Source organism: Xenopus laevis, chromosome 8L, assembly GCF_017654675.1.
Source record: "Xenopus laevis strain J_2021 chromosome 8L, Xenopus_laevis_v10.1, whole genome shotgun sequence".
NCBI classification, from domain to species: domain Eukaryota; kingdom Metazoa; phylum Chordata; class Amphibia; order Anura; family Pipidae; genus Xenopus; species Xenopus laevis.
In genome coordinates, this window is record NC_054385.1 from 4,589,689 (window position 1) to 4,612,905 (window position 23,217).

The window sequence follows — 23,217 nt, forward strand, 5'->3', positions numbered from 1 at the left end:
CCAGAACAAGACAAACCAAGGCTGATGCTGCTGCAGAACCTCTTGTCTCTGGGGGGCTGTCATTACTAAATCTATGGCTTATATAAAAATATAGATAAACCCCACAGTAGATCAAACTCCTGGGCTGCTGCTGCAGAACCTCTTGGGCTGTCAGTGTAGAGCAGCTGCTTCATTTCTCTGCCCCCACCCTGCCCAATAATAACTCCCAGCACCTGCCAATCTCCGACACCCACAGCCCCTCCCTCCATTCCCTTTCCAGTCGGAGGACACAAATCCCACAGCAGCCGTTGCCTTTAAGGCAGAGAAGATGCGAGAGGAGGACCCGGCGCTGCGAATTCTTCACTGACTGACGGCCGGACGGAGCAGGAGACACGGGGAACTGACAGGGGCGGGGTCTGGGGAGACAGAGGAAAGGGGAGACGGAGCAGGGTCCCCACAATAGTCTCAAGGGAAGGGAGGGGTTAATCTCCTGGATATTTGGGGGCAGGGAGGGACACAGGGTAAGGAATAGAGCCCCCCCCCAGGCTAGAGAATAGGAAAACTAAGGCTCCCCAACCAGCAGGACAGGGGGTGAGACAGGAGAAGGGACCCCCATAGGCAGAAAGGAAGGTCCCCCCAGTCTGTGGTTGGAGAGGAAAAGAAAGGGAGGCCCCCCCGAGATTGGGAAGAGGTAAGTGATCCCCCCCCCCAGACTGGACAGAAGAGAAGGGTCCCCCAGACTGGGCAGAGGGTAAGAAGAAGTGGGGTCCCCCCAGACTGGGCAGAGGGTAAGAAGAAGTGGGGTCCCCCCAGACTGGGCAGAGGGTAAGAAGAAGTGGGGTCCCCCCAGACTGGGCAGAGGGTAAGAAGAAGTGGGGTCCCCCAGACTGGGCAGAGGGAAGTTGAGGCAACAGAAGGAAGTGCAGACTCCCCAGAGGATTAGGGGGAGCAAAGAGAGAAGAAGGGGTGAGAGAAATAGACGAGAAGACTCTGCAGTGATAAAAGCAAAGTGTCTGGGACAGAGAAGTAATAGTGGGGTGTCTGATATAAGGGGGTACAAAGGAGAGAGGGAAGGACATTGGGGTGCCTTGAGTTGGAGGAGATGACCTGCTGTTTAGTACTGAGGACTGAGGAGACTTCCCGGGATTTGCTCCTCGTGTAGGTGAAGGGGGGGGGCCTCAGACACGCAGGGGTTAATTGATTAGGAGCTGTGGGTCCAGCAATAGGGGAGAAGGTGCTCAGAGATACACAGGGAATTCTGGGATAGGACTGAGTGGGATTTGGGAATACGGAGCTGACAGTTTAGTGACAGGGAATGAACTGAACAGACACAGAGGGGGAACCTCCTGCAGCCTCTCAGCTCCCCGACCCCCGAAGAGGAAGCTGATTGTGTCACCCCGAAATGATTCCCAACTGCCTGACTCTCTGATCTGCATCAGCCGCTCGGGACCCGGGAGGATGAGAAAACTCCGGAGATTTGTGCACTTGGTGCTGTTCTGCCCCATTTCAAAAGGATTCCAGGTACTGCCTCCCCCATCCATCCTTCTCCCCCCTCACCCATCCACACTGTACCCCCCAAACTCTCCTGCAACCCCTGATAATGTCCTACCCCACATACCCCCCCCCCTGCGTTTATCTAGAGCTGCACTGGGCACCCACACAGCTTAGGGGTTAAATTAAAGGGGAAGTCTATTTACAACCATCATCATTAATAATAAAAAAGGTAAAGTTGGGAATATCAGCAATTAAATCCCATTCACTTTCTGTTCCCAGAGGAACGACTGGGATATTAATGATGTGGCTTGGGCTGGGGGTGCTCTCGGATATATCTGACTTTATTACTGTCTATTAGACTTCCCAGACAGCTCCCTAATCTGTTATTATTCTGGGATGTACATGTGTCTTTAAACTCCATGCGCCACTAAATTAACCATCGCTGCGCTGCATGCAAAGGCAAGAGATATACTGATATATATATATATATATATATATATATATATATATATATATATATATATACATATATTTGATGTGTACTGAACCCCAAAAGACTGTCACGGTCCCAGAGAGAGAATTTAGCCACTTTTATCTGTATATTCAATGGTATTTGCCTTGGGTATTGGCTCAGAACTACAAGCCATGGGCAACGGTTGTGTAACATTGTATTGGTGCTGAGCTTGTGATGGAGGATACAGCAGATTCCTTTTACTACAGGTGTAGGTATATATGAACAGGATTGGCCTGGAAATTGTCCCACCCCCCTCTTTTTCTCTAATGGCCACTCCCATATGTATAAATACAAATATACAGAGAAGGAATGTTCTGGCCACACAATAAGCTATACCCTCATACTGTACTGTCTAAGGGAATGAATATGGCACCTCCTCCTCCCATATGTATAAATACAAATATACAGAGAAGGAATGTTCTGGGCACACAATAAGCTATACCCTCATACTGTACTGTCTAAGGGAATCAATATGGCACCTCCTCCCATATGTAAAAATACAAATATACAGAGAAGGAATGTTCTGGGCACACAATAAGCTATACCCTCATACTGTACTGTCTAAGGGAATCAATATGGCACCTCCTCCTCCCATATGTATAAATACAAATATACAGAGAAGGAATGTTCTGGGCACACAATAAGCTATACCCTCATAATGTACTGTCTAAGGGAATCAATATGGCACCTCCTCCCATATGTATAAATACAAATATACAGAGAAGGAATGTTCTGGGCACACAATAAGCTATACCCTCATACTGTACTGTCTAAGGGAATCAATATGGCACCTCCTCCCATATGTATAAATACAAATATACAGAGAAGGAATGTTCTGGGCACACAATAAGCTATACCCTCATACTGTACTGTCTAAGGGAATCAATATGGCACCTCCTCCTCCCATATGTATAAATACAAATATACAGAGAAGGAATGTTCTGGGCACACAATAAGCTATACCCTCATACTGTACTGTCTAAGGGAATCAATATGGCACCTCCCTCCTCCCATATGTATAAATACAAATATACAGAGAAGGAATGTTCTGGGCACACAATAAGCTATACCCTCATACTGTACTGTCTAAGGGAATCAATATTGCACCTCCTCCTCCCATATGTATAAATACAAATATACAGAGAAGGAATGTTCTGGGCACACAATAAGCTATACCCTCATACTGTACTGTATAACACAGGGGTAGAATGAGCAGTGGCCAGTTGGCTACTAGTTCAGTGCAGACACGAAACGGGTGTTTGTCGCCATCTGATCTGATAATCCTAATCTTGTTAATGGGATGAGCGGTTCCCTGGGACAGACTGCAGGATATAAAGCAGAGCTATAGACACACAATGACAATGGTTGTGGCCTCTAACACAACAATAAACATTCACAGTTAGAGATCAATAGTAAATTAACTGTAGTTAAAGGTTCAAGTACCATCTGCCTGTCCATATGTTCTCTATCAACAGGCCACGCCCACTTACCCATCATTCTATTTAGTGGCCCCTGGTATAACTGAATCAGTGAAGGCCAAACACACCTACATGTTCACCTTTAAGTTAACTTTTAGTACATTATAGAATTCTAATCAACTTTTCAATTGGTCTTCATTATTTATAGTTTTGCCTTCTTCTTCTTCTGACTCTTTCCAGCTTTCAAATGGGGGTCACTGACCCCATCTAAAAAGAAATGCTCTGTAACACTACACATTCAATTTTATTTTCACTTTTTATTACTCATCTTTCTATTCAGGCCTCTCCTGTTCATATTGCAGTCTCTTATTAAAATAAGTGCATGGTTGCTAAGGTGATTTGGACCCTAGCAACCCGACGGCAAACTGGAGAGCTGCTGAATAAAAAGCTAAATAACCACAAATACTTAAAAATGAAAACCGACTGCAAATTGTCTCAGAATATCACTCTCTACATCGTGTTAAAAATCAGTTCAAAGGTTAACAACCCCTTTAAGTAAATTTGGCCCCTGGGGGCCCAGGATGCAGTTTGTTCTACCAATACTGCTCAGGGCATTGCTGGGGCTCATATTCCCCATCTCCTTGTCATCTGGCCAAAGGGGATCCAGTGACACCCAGTTCAGGACGTCTATAGAACAACATCACTCAACAGCTCCCTACAAAAATGCCCGTGTTGTTTCCGGAGATCCCATTACAGCGCCCATTGTGACGTTAGACGCCGGTGGGATTAGAACGATCCCCAGCAAACCCCACGGTATGTATGACCAGGGGTAACTGGATAGCACCATCCATCAGTCACAGGTTACTGCATGAGAATAAAGAGGATAAGTACTGATCAGTGTGCAGATGTAATGAACATACAGCAGGGGCAAACAAAAGAACGACCCATTGTGATATCACTCAGCAGCTCTTACAGACGATTATAGTCTTCCTAAAACAAATGTATGTTATATTCATTATACAGATATACATAACCTGCTTCCATATCACAGAGAGAACTTGTGTACCTATCCTATATATATATATATATATATATATATAAAGTGACATAGTACTGCACTCAACGGGAATATTTGTGAAAAAATCAAGATTTATTGAAAAAAAATCAGACGTTTCGATCACCAACTGTGCTCTCCAGGACAACATATATAGTGGATAATGTACCCCCTACTGTAATTTATAAAGATATTATAAGTCACCGGCTGAGTCCTTTTATACAGGTCACATAACTCCGAGGTGACTTCTGATATCTTTATAAATTTCTAGTAGGGGGTACATTATGCCTTATAATCTACATTTTGTGGGGGGGGTCGGCATCAAAATTTTGGTCACCGCCGTTTTGGGCGAGGCGGTGTCCGTTTCGGATGAGCAGCGTCAAATACCGACGCACGGCGTCAAATTCCGACGCGATACGTCAAATTCGGCGCCCTGGGGGCCCATGTTATAAACGGCGCATTCAGAACGTGCCGTTTATAAGGATAGAATTTACAGTCTGGTCCCATAGGGAAATGACTGTAGATTATATAGTGAATAAAGTACCCCCTCTTGTAAAATATAAGGATATTAAAAGTTACCAAGGATTTTCATGACCATACAGGTCATGGAACTCCGAGGTAACTTCTAATATCCTTATATTTTGCAACTGGGGGTACTTTATTTATTATAATACACAAGTTTCAGTGAGTCATGTGACAGAAATGACATCAGAACTCACCGTTTATAACTGATGACATCAGAACTCACCGTTTATAAGGATATAATTTACAAGATATTCATGGCTTTTGTGTATTATATATATATATATATATATTCATGGCTTTTGTGTATTATATATATATATATATATATATATATATATATATATATATATATATATATATATATATATATATATATATATATTGCGGTGTGCCCAGAACATTGCTCGGAATTGGCTGAATCCCAAACCCACTACATTGTGTTATCGATGGATGCAGTTGATACAGCGGATATAAAAGAAAACATTTACAAAGGGATCGATGTGATCTGTTTGTAAGCAACAAAGTGGGAGCCCCATCAAGTTTGACTGCCTAATGCATTAGTAGATTGCAAGCTCTTTGCGTCAGTGACTTTCACTTCCCTCTATTAAGTTGGAGTGAAGCCTTTATGTCCCTGTAAGATATATATATATATATATAATATATACACATACACACATTCATTTGTACTTGAGTTTCAGGACAATCCTTCCCATACGGTTTTATTAGAATGAAATGACAGTCAGACAAGACTGGCAGTTACTGTGCGTAACACATTGCTTTAGGCATAAATTTATCTTTATGTGGAGGAGAGGAGAGGATTCTGCAGGAGAAATGATAAATATTCATAAATAAATGGCAGGATCTGCAGCTGAGAGATGGGATTGGGTAGGAGAGCGGCCGCAGAGCAATTAATGGCATCACAGAGCCGCGGCCGCTCACCTGCCGGATGGAGAGAGAGATGTGAGTTCCATTCCCTGATTGTAACTACACACAAAGCTACTGAAGTTAACACTCTATTAACTTGTCCTGAGAGAAGAGAGAGAATTAGTACATCTCTATGAAAGGGGTTGTTCACCTTTAAATGAACTGTTAGCCAATGGCTGGGCTTGTTATAGTTCCAGCCACATCTCCTGTATAATTGCAGTAGGGGGAGCAATTTCCTGGGCACTTATCCTTCTTCTAAAGGGGTTGTTCCCCTTTAAATTAACTTTCAGTATGATGTAGAGAGTGATATTCCGATACAATTTGCAATTGGTCTTCATTTTTTATTATTTCTGCTGTTTTTTTAACTTATGTAGCTTTTTATTCAGCATCTCTCCAGTTTGTAATTTCAGCCATCTGGTTGCTAGGGTCCACATTTCCACTAGCAACCATGCATTGATTTGAATAAGAGACTGGAATATGAATAGGAGATGCCCTGAATAGATACATAAGTAACAATAACAATAAGTGTCTAGACTTGAAGGGCATCTGTTTTTTAGATGGGGTCGGTGACCCCCATTAGAAAGCTGGAAAGAGTCAGAAAAAGAAGACAAATCATTATAAAACTATAAAATAAATAAATAATGAAGACCAATTGAAAAGTTGCTTAAATTGGCCACTCTATGATAAACTAAAAGGTAACTTAAAGCTGAACCACCCCTTTAAGGCGTATTATATCTGCTGTAATGCAACTCCCAGCATCCTTCGCCAGGACAGCGGGAGTCGCAGTGCAGATTTGGTTCCTATCAGGAGATATTTAGGATTCAGACACAAGGGATTTGATGAAGGCACCCCATAAAGTTTTTTTGGGGGGTTTAATTTAACACGTTCGTTGCTGAAAGGTGGACGTACAGAATGTTATTGGTGCAGAAGCCACTAGTATGAATGACTGTTGCCGCCTTTTTATAGTAGAAACGATGAGCACTAGCTTAACCCCAGCAATGCCAGGAGGATCACTGCAGGAAATGGATAATGAGCACTAACCCCAGTCATCAATGAAATACCAGTAATAGAAGTGCAGCAGGAGTCCGCTCTCCATCCGACTTCTGCTACATTGTTTCAGGCAGAACCAGCAGTGCAGAGAACATAACGAGCAGACGGGTCCTTAATAATAAAAAGAAAAAAAACATTGTGATTCCCCATTATTGAAATAGTTTTATCAAAGGCAAAGAGTATTCTGGGGGTTGCGAGGTGTCATGCAGGGAAAGATGTGTCGTGACTATTAAGTGTTTGGGAAACGGGAGAATTGAGTCTGATTATCCACAAGGTGTACATTCCGCTTGGAATCCGGCGCAGGGAGGGCATTTCAAGTGGAAAAACAGAAGCCTGAATGGGGGGAAATGAAAGGGTTTAATCCCTTTGTAACTCAGCAGGACAGTCCGATGATGTGCCCTGGTATATACAGACTATTGCACAGATAGCTAGAATCTCAGCTGCCATAAAGCAGGACAGGACTGCTGCTTACAATGGGGATCAGATAGGATCTGTGCAGCCACTGGGACAGAATGTTCTGTTATACAGATAGCTAGAATCTCAGCTGCCATAAAGCAGGGCAGGACTGCTGCTTACAATGGGGATCAGATAAGATCTGTGCAGCCACTGGGACAGAATGCTCTGTTATACAGATAGCTAGAATCTCAGCTGCCATAAAGCAGGACAGGACTGTTGCTTAAAATGGGGATCAGATAGGATCTGTGCAGCCACTGGGACAGAATGTTCTGTTATACAGATAGCTAGAATCTCAGCTGTCATAAAGCAGGACAGGACTGCTGCTTACAATGGGGATCAGATAGGATCTGTGCAGCCACTGGGACAGAATGTTCTGTTATACAGATAGCTAGAATCTCAGCTGCCATAAAGCAGGACAGGACTGCTGCTTACAATGGGGATCAGATAGGATCTGTGCAGCCACTGGGACAGAATGTTCTGTTATACAGATAGCTAGAATCTCAGCTGCCATAAAGCAGGACAGGACTGCTGCTTACAATGGGGATCAGATAGGATCTGTGCAGCCACTGGGACAGAATGTTCTGTTATACAAATAGCTAGAATCTCAGCTGCCATAAAGCAGTACAGGACTGCTGCTTACAATGGGGATCAGATAGGATCTGTGCAGCCACTGGGACAGAATGCTCTGTTATACAGATAGCTAGAATCTCAGCTGCCATAAAGCAGGACAGGACTGCTGCTTACAATAGGGATCAGATAGGAAATAATGCAATATATGCGCAGTGTATTACAGCCAGGGCAGCCATCAGGGGGGGACAGGGGGGAGAGTTGTAGAGGGCCCCGAGAGTAAGGGGGGCCCGGCCATGCCACACTTACTTGATTAGCCGGGCCCCCCATCTTTCTGAGAGCTGCTGACTTCGGGAAGGCTTGGATGTTTAAGGGGCCCTGGCCACCAATTTTCTTATAATGTGGGGGGGGGCCTGGCCACCAATTTTTTTTTCTCATGTGGGGTCCGAGCCACCAATATTCTTTAATGGGAGAGCCCTGGCCACAAATGTTTTTTTTTAATGGGGGGCCCTGACCACCAATATCTATTTATTTTTTATTTATAACATGTGAGAACCCTAGCCACCAATATTTTTTTTGTTTATTTTACTGTGTGGTGGGGGGCGGATCTATCGGGTGGGGAGGGCGGACCTGCAAGTGGGGCTTGCGGTGGGCACAGCCCAGGGGGCCCAGGAAATGTTGTCGTATGGGGCCCTGTGATTTCTGATGGCGGTCCTGATTACAGCTGTGTGTCATTATATACAGTGTTAGGGCCTATATATATTATATATATATATATATATATATATATATATATATATAAAACCCTCTCACAAACCGCACTCCAAGGACTTGTAAGGTGTCAAAAATCAAAATGCCTTTATTAAAAAGGCATTTTGATTTTTGACACCTTACAAGTCCTTGGAGTGCGGTTTGTGAGAGGGTTTGATAGAATTATTTTACCAGCACCCAGGCGGATGTTTTTTGGAAAAGAGTGCACCTGACTAGGATTGATATATATATATATATATATATATATATATATATATATATATATATATATATATATATAGCAATCCTAGTCAGGTGCACTCTTTTCCAAAAAACATCCCTGACGAAGGTTCCAAGAAGGAACCGAAACGTAGGATCACAATAAACCGCATGGTTTCACCTTATTTGATCGTTTGATTTTTTGCCTGTGAGTGCCGTCTTTTCTGCATTGACTATATATATATATATATATATATATATATATATATATATATATATATATATATATATATATATATATAAAGCCAGACTGATCAGCAAAGTCTGAGTGGTGCCATTTTCGGGGGTTATTAAATTAAATGATACGTTCCCAGGTGCAGATTTGGGGCAAATCTCTGGCTGTTTCAGATGGGCGACACTCAATCAGAACCTCCCACTCAAGATGCTCCCCGGCACCTAATTGCAATCAGTTATGGCACATCTCAAGCTGGCGGCGCAGAATGAGCCCGTCTCTCATCCAATAAGGGACTGCGGGGGGCTCAATGCTGTGTGTCTGCACCACTTACTGGGGACTCAGAGATGCAGAAAGAGTTAACTCGTGGCAGAGAGGAACAGCAGCACAGAGGCCTATGTATCAGAGCTTGAGGAGCTTCCTTGTAATTAGCAGCACATTTTAAAGCCATTAATTAAGGGAACGTGTGCTTTGTGCAGCCGTGTGGCCCACCCCTTCTTTGTGTGACAGCGGGGGTCGCACAATGATGTGACAATGTGGCTTAATACACTCAGCTGTTTCCGTCATGTGTATAGAATCACTCATGTATATAAGGGATAATGTACCCCCTACTGTAAATGATAAGGATATTAGAAGTCACTGAGGGGTTGTTCTGTGACCATATAAAGGCACAAGGCTGCAGGCTGAGTTATACAGGGAACTCTGAGTATCACTCATGTATTATAAGGGATAATGTACCCCCTACTGTAAATGATAAGGATATTAGAAGTCACTGAGGTGTTGTTCTGTGACCATATAAAGGCACAAGGCTGCAGGCTGAGTTATACAGGGAACTCTGAGTATCACTCATGTATTATAAGGGATAATGTACCCCCTGTAAATGATAAGGATATTAGAAGTCACTGAGGGGTTGTTCTGTGACCATATAAAGGCACAAGGCTGCAGGCTGAGTTATACAGGGAACTCTGAGTATCACTCATGTATTATAAGGGATAATGTACCCCCTACTGTAAATGATAAGGATATTAGAAGTCACTGAGGGGTTGTTCTGTGACCATATAAAGGCACAAGGCTGCAGGCTGAGTTATACAGGGAACTCTGAGTATCACTCATGTATTATAAGGGATAATGTACCCCCTACTGTAAATGATAAGGATATTAGAAGTCACTGAGGGGTTGTTCTGTGACCATATAAAGACACAAGGCTGCAGGCTGAGTTATACAGGGAACTCTGAGTATCACTCATGTATTATAAGGGATAATGTACCCCCCTACTGTAAATGATAAGGATATTAGAGGTCACTGAGGGGTTGTTCTGTCACCATATAAAGGCACAAGGCTGATTTCTTTTATAGAGGTCATGGTTTCAACGACTTTTGTGGTACAATCCCTGCAACAATAAGGCAGCCCCTCTATAAAGCATAGAAATATACAGAGTACGGATGTTTTCAGCAAGTGAAACCATATGGCAGCTCCTCCCGCACTTGCACAGTCTCTAGTATTGCCGGTTGCTTGATGTTTCCTCTTCTCTTTCCAGACTCGACTTCCCGGCATCAAGGTGAAGTACCTGTTCCTGGCCTGGCTGGGTGTATTCGTGGGCAGCTGGGCGGTGTATATCCATTATTCCTCCTACTCGGAGCTCTGCAGGGGCCACGTTTGCCGCATGATCATTGTGAGTAACAACATTCCTTATGACCCTTCTGATTATATACTGTACATGGGAACCCCCAGCAGGGGAGAAACTACAGGGGAAGCAGAGGGGGGCCCAGGAGGCCTTCATTTATTTTAGGGATTCGCCGAATCCAGAATTCGGCCTTTTTTTTTAGCAGGATTGGGATTCGGCCGAACCGACTTCGAATCCGAATTTACAAATGCAAATTAGGGGCAGGGAGGGAAATCACGTGACTTTTTTTCACAAAACAAGAAGGTAAAAAATGTTTCCCCCATCCCACCCCTAATTTGCAATATCAGTAAATATTGGTAAAAAGTTCAACCTCTAGTAACATCTAGTTACTAGTGACCCCCAGCAGCCTCTAAATTACCAACCAATCATCATTGAGCTTCTGTATATTAGGGATGCACCAAATCCACTATTTTGGATTCGGCCAAACCCCCGAATCCTTCACGAAAGATTCGGGCGAATACCGAACCAAATCTGAATCCTTATTGACATATGCAAATTAGGGGTAGGAAGGGGAAAACATTTTTTACTTCCTTGATCTATGACAAATGCAAATTAGGATTCGGATTCAGCCCAGGCAGAAGGATTTGGCCAAATCCGAATCCTGCTAAAAAAGGCAGAATCCCGAACGGAATCCTGGATTCAGTGCATCCCTACTGTGTATATATGTATATAATGAAAGGCCACAAGCCCAGAGGAAGCTTTAGGGAAGAGACATACGCTGCGTTTTGGGGAGATTAGGCACCCAACAAAAAATCTCCTCTTCTTTGAGGCGACTAATCTCCTCTTCTTTAGGGCGACTAATCTTCTCTTCTTTGGGGCGACTAATCTTCTCTTCTTTGGGGCGACTAATCTCCTCTTCTTTGGGGCGACTAATCTCCTCTTCTTTGGGGCGACTAATCTTCTCTTCTTTGGGGCGACTAATCTCCTCTTCTTTGGGGAGACTAATCTCCTCTTCTTTGGGGAGACTAATCTCCTCTTCTTTGGGGCAACTAATCTCCTCTTCTTTGGAGCGACTAATCTCCTCTTCTTTGGGGCAACTATTATCCTCTTCTTTGGGGCAACTAATCTCCTCTTCTTTGGGTTGACTAATCTCCTCTTCTTTGGGGCGACTAATCTCCTCTTCTTTGGGGCGACTAATCTCCCCAAACTGCCTTCCCGCCAGCTAGAATGTAAATTGCCAGCAGGATGGCACTCAAGAGTCCTTTGTTTTCCGAAGTCACCTCTTGAGGCAGTTTAGGGAGATTAGTCGCCCCAAAGAAGAGGAGATTTGTTGCCGGGTGCCTAATCTCCCCCAATCGCAGCGTGTGTCTCTGCCCTTATAGTTACTGCTGATTTATTAGACAAATAAGAGAAAAGCGCAATGAGGCAGATAAAGTGCTCGGCTCTCCCAGGATTTCTCTGCAGAGACTGAGCCCAGGGGCAGCGTTATGATTCTCATTGGATGGAACGGAAGTTTATTTTGGCCTTACAGGCAGCTCTGATCCCTCTAAGAATATTATAGAAGGTAAAGGAACTAGGGGTGAGCGTTTGTTTTCGAGGTGTTCTGCCGGGGAAATGACTCCCATAGACTTCAATGGGAGAAAAAAAATGTCGCCCATAGACTTCATTATTGGTCTTCATTATTTATTTTTTATAGTTTTTGAATGATTTGCTTTTTTTCTTCTGATTCTTTGCAGCCTTCAAATGGGGGTCACTGACCCCATCTAAAAAACAAATACTCTGTAAGGCTACAAATGTATTGTTATTGCTACTTTTTATTACTCATCTGTCTATTCAGGTCTCTCTTATTCATATTCCAGTCTCTTATTCACATCAATGCATGGTTGCTAGGGGACTTTGGACCCTAGCAACCGGATTGCTGAAAATAGTAAATAACTAAAAAAATACAAATAATAAAAACCAATTACAAATTGTCTCAGAATATCCCTCTCTACATCATACTAACAGTTCATTTAAAGGCGAATAACCCCTTTAAGGGCTCTATTAGCATCTGGGGTAAGGAAAACATGAAAGCAATATGGCAGCTTCCGCCAAGTGCTAAGGGAAATCTGCAGTGCTTTACAGACTCTGTGACTGCTGGGGCCCCCCAAAAAGTATAGGGGGTGCTAAATGATAATCAGTTTCAATATAAGTAGTAGGCCAAGGAGCTGCCATGTTATTCTTCAACTCCCAGAATCCTCCAAAACATCAGCAAGGGCCACATTACTAGAGCATGCTGGGAGTTGCCATCCACCTGCCAGTTTGGGAAGCGAGTAGAGACCCTGCTATTAATCTCCCGGGGGGAAGAGACACGGGGAGGGTTTTCTGTGAAAGGGCATTTTAACTTGATGGAAGATGTTTTATATATTGATGTTCTCAGCACTACGGAGGGAAGTAATATAACCTGCGCTTCCAAGCCGCACGCCTCGTCCCTGAAACGCTCGAAATAGCGAGTACAATGCCAAAAAAAAAAAAAAATCCAAGAAAAGCGATAATTTACAAGGAACCTAAAACAAATAATTTTTTTTGTATCCAACTGTAATTGTTCTTTTGCCTACAATGCGTCACCTTCACCCAAAACTGTATTGGGCCGATGCCATCGGATTTAAAGGGAAACGCCACCCTAAAATGGTGCGATTCTAAGCAGCTTCCCAGGATCCATTTATTCCTCCTTCTCACCGGGTTTATAGTTATTTCTACACCGCTGAGCAACGTAGAAGAGGTCGGCTTGATTAAGAGACCTGGAAGGGGACGGCCTTCTGCAATACTGTATCTAGAGCATTTAATGGTTTTAATAGGTTGCTGTTTCTTTAAATCGGTGATCTGAAATGTCTGGGGTCTCACATGCGCCCCCCTTACTTCACAAGCCATTTGTGGCCCCTGTTGCTGGTGGAACATGCAGGGCCACTGGATTAAAACTAGAGATGCACCAAATCCACTATTTTGAGTCCTCAGTGAAAGATTCGGCCGAATACCGAACCGAATCCGAATCCAACATGGGGTCAGGAAAGGAAAAATTGGAAAAAAATCTTTTTTTTTGTGATTTCCCTACCTGCCCCTAATTTACATATGCCAATTGGATTTGGTTCTGCCAGGCACAAGGATTTGGCCGAATCCGAATCCTGCTGAAAAAGGCAGAATCCTGATCCGAATCCTGATCCAATTCCTGGATTCAGTGCATCTCTAATTAAAACTTAAACTCCAGAATCTGAGTTTTGGCCGGGCGCCATTGGTCCATTTGGCTGTAATTAATCGGACACGGTGCGTAATATTCCTTCACGCCGTTACCCCTGCAAACGTTCCCTAATTATCCGCCGGCTCCTGGTAATATTTCCACTTACTGCTGCCTCTGTCCTCTGTCTCTCTCCATTAGCGGATCCTAAATGAATGGGAACCGTCTCTATATTCTCCTTATCAAGTGCCGAGGGGTCGGACCGGCAGCCATTCACCCGCTGCTTAGGAAAAAAGGCCCCAGAAACTAGTATCTCACCCCTAGCAATCTGTTACACTGTGTTGCCATAGCGACCAGAAGGAAAAGTTGAGTTGCTGTAAATAATTAAAGGGGTTGTTCACCTTGAAATTATATTTTAGTATGAAGTAGAGAGGGATATTCTGAGACAATTTGCAATTGGTTTTCATTTTTTATTATTTGTGGTTTTTGAGTTATTTAGCTTTTTATTCAGCAGCTCTCCAGTGTGCAGTTTCCGCAATAGGGTCCCCTAGCAACCATGCACTGATTTGAATAAGAAGAATAGGAGAGGGCTGAATAGAAAGAGAAGTAATAAAAAGTAACAATAACAATACATTTGCAGCCTTACAGAGCATTTGTTTTTTAGATGGGGTCAGTGACCCCCACTTGAAAGCTGGAAAGAGTCAGAAGAAGAAGAAGGCAAATAATTCAATAACAATACAAAATGAAGGGCAGTTGAAAAGTTGCTTAGAATTAGCCATTCTATAATATACTAAAAGTTAACTTAAAGGTGAACCACCCCTTTAGGGATAAAAGAGACAACAACAGAAATCATTGTTTGACCCCTGAGCTGTGTCAAGTGACCCATACAAAGGGGGCGTCCGAAATGATCACCCCAACTGGGGCGTGAATATTAGGGATCCAGGATTCAGTTTGGGATTCAATATGCAAATTAGGGGCGGGAGGGAAATCATGTGACATTTAGTCACAAAACAAGGAAGTAAAAAATGTTTTCCCCTTCCCACCCCTACTTTGCATATGCAAATTAGGATTCGGTTCGGTATTCGGCCGAATCTTTTGCGGATTTGGTGCATCCCTAGTGAATAGAGAGCAGTAAGCAATAGAAGTAGAAGCTTATAATGTCTCCAGCTTTAAAGGGGGAGTAAACCTAAACTGTTCGAGCTCTGTATAAACAAACCCCTCTTTTCCCTAAGCTGCAGCATTTGGTAAACTTTGCGATAAGGACTTTATCTGTGAAAATCTGGTTTCAATACCTTCTCCTCCCCAAACAGTGACTCGGGCTTCAGTGTGAGAATTAAATCAATAGGTGGCCCTGTTTATTTAGCTCCTGTTTGACTCGAAATGATTGTTAGAATTACTGGAGCAGGGATCCAAGCCCTCCTCTGGTTTTTGGCACAAGAACTCATGCTGGCATTTTCCCAGAAGTACCGGGAAAGAAAGAAAGAAAAGTGCGAGCTCTGTGGCCAGATTTTCTAGTGTGTGCCCCCGGCTTACAGTATGAGTCACGGAGCATGAAAGCCGTAGGCACAGGATGGGAACACTAAGAGCTTGCAATTAGACAGCTGTTGGCTATGGTGTGTGTATGTGACTTAGACAAAGCCGATTTGGCCAGTGTGGAGCAGGAGGAGGATTAGGAAGGTCAATAGCCCGACATGAGGCTGCGGGTCCAACTGTGCTGAGGTCGGAACTCTTTGAAATTCAAATGGGGTGTCAGAATTATTCAGTGCCTGTCGGCTAAGAACTCATGAATACGCAGGGAAAAGAGCAGGAATCCTCCCGGCAGCAATTCTGCAACTGTCACACACTGGGCTGTTTTAATTCGAGAACTGGGGGCAGCGCCATTCCTGGGGGCGGATTTATCAAGGGTGGAAGTGAAAATTCTAAATTAAAAAAATCGAATTTCGAGCTAATTTTTGTGTACTTTGACCAGAGAATATTCCAAATTCGAGCAGAAATTGAAGAAAATTAGAATTTCGATGTACTGGCTCTTTAAAAATTCGACTTCGACCATTCGCCATCTAAAACCTGCCGAATTGCTGTTTTAGCCCATGGGGGACCTGCTAGAACCTAATTGGAGTCAATTGGTGGAAAAATATTACTTCGATTCGTACGATTCAAATTCAATAAAAAAAAAAACCCTTAGATTTAATTTCGGTTGGTCTTTTTGAATTCGAATTTCGAAGTTTTTCAAATTTGACCCAATTCGAAATTGCCCCCTAGTGTGCCAACGGGGGGCACGAGTCATTCTCAGAATTCAGTGTCTGTCCATATGTTCTCAAGGAAACAGGCCTGGTCTATTACATCACTATGTCGCACTCACTTACCCTTTATTTTATGTGCAGGAGTCTCATGGCATTACAATGAGTTCTGAGCGTTACATCTTATCACTGATTCAAAAACTAATTTCCTGTTGCCCCTTAAAGAGACAGGGAACCATTTCCTGTTGCCCCTTAAAGAGACAGGGAACCATCTCCTGTTGCCCCTTAAAGAGACAGGGAACCATTTACATACTGCGAGTTTAGTGAGCAACTTCTGACACCATCAGCATGTTTTATTTTTATTTATTTTTTACCTACAATGCAATGTTTTCCACCATAATTCCAGTGCCATTGCTGTTTCCAGGGGGAATTGTGCCTGACGCAATTGCACAAAATGGGCACAGATGCTTTTGCATTCGACTCACGTGGAAAGCAATTGTGCTGAACGTCTGGTTCCCTCGCTTCAATAGGCGCAACTGTGTGAAATTCGGAACAGGAGGCAGGAGAAAGGCAGCGGTGCTACAAAGTGCGAGGGCTTTATTTGCCTTTAAAGGGATACTGTCATGGGAAAAAACATTTTTTTCAAAATGAATTAGTTAATAGTGCTGCTCCAGCAGAATTCTGCACTGAAATCCATTTCTCAAAAGAGCAAACAGATTTTTTTATATTCAATTTTGAAATCTGACATGGGGCTAGACATATTGTCAATTTCCCAGCTGCCCCAATTCATGAGACTTGTGCTCTGATAAACTTCAATCACTCTTTACTGCTGTACTGCAAGTTAGAGTGATATCACCCCCCTCCCTTTTTCACATTCAGTTACATTGAGAAGGAAAAACAGCAGCCTGCCAGAAAGCATTTCTCTCCTAAAGTGCAGGCACAAGTCACATGGCTGGGGGCAGCTGGGAAATTGACAAAATGTTTGAAAAAAACATGTTTTGTGATGACAGGATCCCTTTAAATTAATTAGTATGATGTAGAGCAGGGGTCCCCTGAACTGGGCCGCCGAGCCTAGCGACCAATAAACGCAGTAGGGGTGTGTCCAGAATTGGACGCCAATCCCTCCTGACCCGGCCAAAAAAATTTGGGAACACTGATGTCGAGGGTTATATTCTGAGTCAATCTGCAATCGGTTTTCATTTTTCATGAGTTATTTGAGTTATTTGGATCCTAAAACTAATATCCTAGAATAAAAATTCAGCAGCTCTCCAATTTCAGCAAACGGGTTTCCAGGGTCTGAATTCCCCTAGCAACCATGCACTGATTTAAATAAGAGACTGGAATATGAATAGGAGAGGACTGAATAGAAAGAGGATGAATAAAAAGTAGCAGTAACAATACATTTGTAGCCTTACAGAGCATTTGTTTTGTAGACAGGGTCAGTGACCCCCCCCATTTGAAAGCTGGAAAGAGTCAAAAGAAGAAGAAGGCAAATCATTCAAAAACTATAATAAATAAAAATGAAGGCCAATTGAAACGTTGCTTAGAAGTAGCCATTCTATAACACAGGGGTCCCCAGCCACCGGGCCGCAGGCCAGAACCAGAACAGTCTTGAACTGGGCTGCCGAGCCTAGGGACCGATTAACAAGGCGCAATTGCATGCCAGCTTGCCAGAATTGGATGCCGCAAATATACAGAGAAGGAATGTTCTGGGCACACAATAAGCTATACCCTCATACTGTACTGTCTAAGGGAATCAATATGGCACCTCCTCCTCCCATATGTATAAATACATATATACAGAGAAGGAATGTTCTGGGCACACAATAAGCTATACCCTCATACTGTACTGTCTAAGGGAATCAATATGGCACCTCCTCCCATATGTATAAATACAAATATACAGAGAAGGAATGTTCTGGGCACACAATAAGCTATACCCTCATACTGTACTGTCTAAGGCTGGGGTCCCCAACCGTTTTCACCCATGAGCAACATTCAGATGTAAAAAGTGTTGGGGAGCAACACAAGCATGAAAAATGTTCCTGGGTGCTGCCAAATAAGGGCTGTGATTGGCTATTTGTAGCCCCTATGTGGACTGGCAGCCTACATGAGGTTCTGGTTGGCAGTACATCTGGTTTTTATGCAACCAAAACTTGCTTCCAAGCCAGGAATTAAAAAATAAGCACCTGCTTTGAGGCCACTGAGAGCAACATCCAAGGGGTTGGGGAGCAACATGTTGCTCGCGAGCTACTGGTTGGGGATCACTGGTCTAAGGGAATCAATATGGCACCTCCTCCCATATGTATAAATACAAATATACAGAGAAGGAATGTTCTGGGCACACAATAATCTATACCCTCTTGCTGCAGCAGCCAAGGGCTGAGATTATTTGCCTTGATACCCCAGGGAGGGTATGCAAACAATAGTTACTGCTGGCTTTCTTGTCCCGTGCATTTCAAGTCAAAATCCTGAGATTCTATTTGGAGCTTTTCAAACCCCCCTCCCTTTATTTTAGTGCAAGTTCTGCTCCAGCTTGTCGGCCTCCTGTTTCCATGGAGATAGCAGAGTAAGGCCTACACCATAGGTATCGGGGAAAGAGGCAAAGCTGTCTCTCTGCATCCCACCCAAGGTCAATACGGAGCCAGTCAGCTCTCATTTGCACCTAGGGCTCCTCCATATATGTGTCAAACTGGATAGATTTCATTTCCCAGGTACCCCAGGGCCCCATCTGTCCTGCTCATGGCCAAAAACCAAGCTGCAAATCCCTGACTTTCCATTTCAGCCTGAGGCACAAGCCATTGAGATACAGAGGGAAGAACAGAGTCTACCCTTTATATATATATATTTATCTGTCTCTATTTATATAATATGAGTGTGTGTCTTAAGAACATTAACTGAAACAATATTATATACAATTGTATGAGCAAATTCTGTAAAAGTAGGTTTTAGAGAAAGGAACATTTTGTTTATAAACCTCACTTCCTGTTCTGTAGACCAAGAAGCCATCCTTATTTCCTGTTCTGTAGCTGTCCTTACTTCCTGTTATTAGATCAAGATGTTCTTAGACCAGGCTCATTTCCTGTTCTTTAGCCATCTTTACTTCCTGTTATGTAGGCCAAAAAGCCATCCTTGTTTCCTATTGTGTAGCTGTCCTTATATTCTGTTCTATGGCGGTCCTTACTACCTGTTCTGAAGACCAAGAAGCCATCCTCATTTCCTGTTCTGTAGCGCACCTTATTCTTCTGTTCTGAAGACCATGAAGCCTTCCTTGGTTCCTATTCTCTAGGTGTCATTACTCCCTGTTCTTAGGCAAAAAAGTCCATCTTCATTTTCTGTTTTGTAGACCAAGAAGCCATTCTTGTTTCATATTGTGTAGCTGCCCTTACTTCCTGTTCTGAAGACCAAGATGTCAACCTCACTTGTTGTTCTGTAGCTGCCCATACCTTCAGTTCTATGGCGGTCCTTACTTCCTGTTCTGAAGACCATGAAGCCTTCCTTGGTGCCTACTGTGTAGCTGTCCTTACTTCCTATTCTTAGACCAAGATGCCATCCTCATTTCCTGTTCTGTAGCGCACCTTATCCTTCTGTTCTGAAAGACCATGAAGCCTTCCTTGGTTCCTATTCTCTAGGTGCCATTACTTCCTTACTTCATTCTTGTTTCATTCATTGTGTAGCTGCCTTTACGTCCTGTTCTGAAGACCAAGATGTCAACCTTACTTCTTGTTCTGTAGATGTCCATACCTTCTGTTCTATGTCGGTCCTTACTTCCTGTTCTTAGACCAAGATGCCTTCCTCATTTCTTGTAGCTGTCCTTACCTTCTGTTCTATGGCTGTCCTTACTTCCCACTCTAAAGACCAAGACCATTCAGTTTTGTGGACCAAGAAGTAATTCTTGTTTCCTATTGTGTGGCTTTCCGTATTGCCTGTTTGTAGATCTGGATGGCATCCCTTACTTCCTGTTCTGTAGGCCAAGAAGCCACCCTTACTTCCTGTTCTGCAGCTGTCCTTACCCTTCTGTTCTATGGCTGTCCATATTTCCTGTTCTGGAGACCAAGAAACTATTCTGTAGTGGTCAACACTTCCTATTCCTATACAATGGAGTCATTCTCCCTTTTTGTTCAGTATCTGTCCTTACTTCCTGTTCTGAAGACCAAGAAGCTTTCCTTGTTTCCTGTTTTGTAGCTGTCCTTAAAAGCATATCATATGGAGACAGTAGCAGGGAATGGTTGACAATAAGTGTTGGGAACCCAGGGAGGTCCTAATGAGTCATTTTGAGACATTTTGTGTTCAATAATTTCCATTTATTCCACTGCTTAATGTGTCCTTTACTTTGTGTGGGAGCTGCCACACTGCTGCTTGCTAAGCTCAATGGAAATACCTTCTTTATCTGTGGCTGTGAGGGGATGCTGGGAGTTTTTGTTCATCCATAATTATGATGTGATAGGAGGGTGATACTATTGGCATCCTATAATAGTCTAGCCAATAAATGCCAGTGCTGATATATATAGTGAATAAAGTACCCCCTCTTGTAAAATATAAGGATATTATAAGTTACCGAGGAGTTTCATGACCATATAAAAACACGAGGCCGAAGGCCGAGTGTTTTTATACAGGTCATGGAACTCCGAGGTAACTTCTAATATCCTCATATTTTACAACTGGGGGTACTTTATTAATTATAATACACAAATTTTAGTGAGTCATGTGACAGAAATTACATCACTACTCACCGTTTATAACTGATGACATCACTACTCACCGTTTATAAGGATATAATTTACAAGATATTCATGGCTTTTGTGTATTATAAATTGATATACTTATATACTGATGCAAGGAATGGTACCACAATACATGCCCCAGTATGACATGTATGAGCATGACACTGGCACCAATCACAAGGCAGCACAGAAAGCAGCTCTCACCGTATTTCACCCACTGCCAGTGCGTATGATTAGGGGGTAGAAAGACTATCAATTAGGAGAGAAGGAATTTTAGAAAAGGAATGTGTTTTGTTGGATGATCAGATGGGCACTCGGGCACCTGCAGATATAAATGGCACCTACAGACGCTCGTTATGCTGGAAATTTTACAAGCCTGGGATTTCCTAGAAAAGTCAGGCTGGATGATGCAACGGGACTCTCAGTCATAGATTTTATGGTAGTGGATTTTATGGTAGTGGCCAAGAAATCCAACGAATCCAAAAAAAATCAAAAAAGTCTTAACAAGCTCCCTCCAACGTTCTCTACGAAGCGGCACAATTATCCCAAATTGCAAATGTTCATGGGCTGGAAATAAAAAACAAAGAAGCTTTGGCCTCCCCCTGTTCTCACCACTTGTCCTAAAATATTTCACACTGTGGACTTTTTACAGTTCATCAGGGAGTTGATGAAACCATTTAATGGATCCAATTCATTAAGATATCAGCAATATTGCAAACAAGGCAGGATGGAGACAGCAGGTGAGATGAGACTGAAGAAAGTAGGGCAGAGTGGTTTTAATAGGGTAAAATGACTACGGTAAACAAGATGGAATAAGTAGGACAATAGATTAGTAATAATGCAAAGTGCTGTCAGTAAGGATTGATGAAGACAGCAGGCCACAATGGAGATGCTAGACCACAATAGAAACAGCAGGCAATGATAAAGACAGAAGAAAGAATGACATAATAGAGTAAGAAGACTGTATAAAGAAAGATGGAATCAGTAGGACAATAGATCAGTAATAGTCCAAGGTGGTGTCAATAAGATTTGAAGGAGACTCTAGACCACAATGGAAACAGTAGGCCACAATGGAGACACTAGACCATGATAGAAACAGCAGGCCACAATGGAGACACTAGACCATGATAGAAACAGCAGGCCACAATGGAGACAGAAGAAAGAAGGTCATAATAGGGTAAGAAGACTGTAAAAAGCAAGATGGAATCAGTAGAACAAGATATCAGCAATAATGGACAATGGAGGCACCAGGGCACAGCGGAGAACAGTAAGAAAAGGTGGCAGCAGTTTGAGTAGGGTCAAGTAGGTACAAGTCATGATGGAGGCAGTAGAAAGTAGGGAAGACTGGTTTAAGTAGGCCAAGATGACTAGAGTAAACAAGATGGAATTAGTAGGACAATAGGTCAGTAATAGTGCAAGGTGGTGTCAGTAAGACTAGATGGAGACCGTGTGGCACAATGGAGACAAGTAGGACAATATGGAAGAAGTTTGGCAACAGTAGGGTACAATGCAGATAGTAGGACTGCAAGATGGAAACAGTAGGACAAGATAATCGTTAATGATGATGGCAGTAGAAAGTAGGGGGAAGAGGACTGCCAAAGACAAGATGGAACCATGCCATTATTACAAGGTATTGGCAATAGGGTAAGATGGTGTCAGCAAGAATAAGTGCAGACAGTAGGGCGTCATGGAGACAGTAGGACATCATCCAGACAGTAGGGCATCATGGAGACAGTAGGACATCATTGAGACAGTAGGACATCATGGAGACAGTAGGACATCATTGAGACAGTAGGACATCAGGGAGACAGTAGAGCGTAATGGAGACAGTAGGGCATCATGGAGACAAAGGATGCAATCAGTAGGAAAAGACTGACAACAGTGCAAGATATTCAGATTATAATTAGATGGATAGAGTAGGACAAGATGAAGACAGCAAGGTGATCAAAGTAGGCCAAAATGTAGATATTATCACTTTATATCAGCATTGCACAACCTGCCACCCTTCAGTTGTTGCCAAAGCTCAACTCTCTGCACCCAGTGACCAGAGCCAGAGTCTAGTCAGGACGGGGGACTAGGAATTGTATGAAAACAACTGTCCATGAGACAACCTTCATTCATACAGTCACTATCAGTCTTGTCCTGGAAACCCTTGCCCAACCCAGAATAGGGGCCCATTCTCATATTCACCCTACCATCCTCCTGGTTTATTACCATGAACCCCCAGCTTGTTTAGCTA

At 43.1% G+C, this 23,217-nt stretch overlaps 1 protein-coding gene across 2 annotated transcripts in view; it reads left to right on the forward strand.

Moving 5' to 3' along the window:
- The first annotated feature begins 294 nt into the window (after positions 1-294).
- dipk1b.L (divergent protein kinase domain 1B L homeolog) overlaps positions 295-23,217 on the forward strand; it is a 41,305-nt gene continuing 18,382 nt past the window's right edge. Inside the window, exons 1-2 of one of the 2 annotated variants that reach the window (XM_041572350.1) lie at positions 295-1,500; positions 10,720-10,854. In XM_041572350.1, the coding sequence (XP_041428284.1) occupies positions 1,438-1,500; positions 10,720-10,854 (198 nt within the window). In that variant the 5' untranslated portion in view covers positions 295-1,437. The remainder of the gene's footprint in view (positions 1,501-10,719; positions 10,855-23,217) is intronic. The other variant, XM_018229489.2, reaches the window with a different exon arrangement.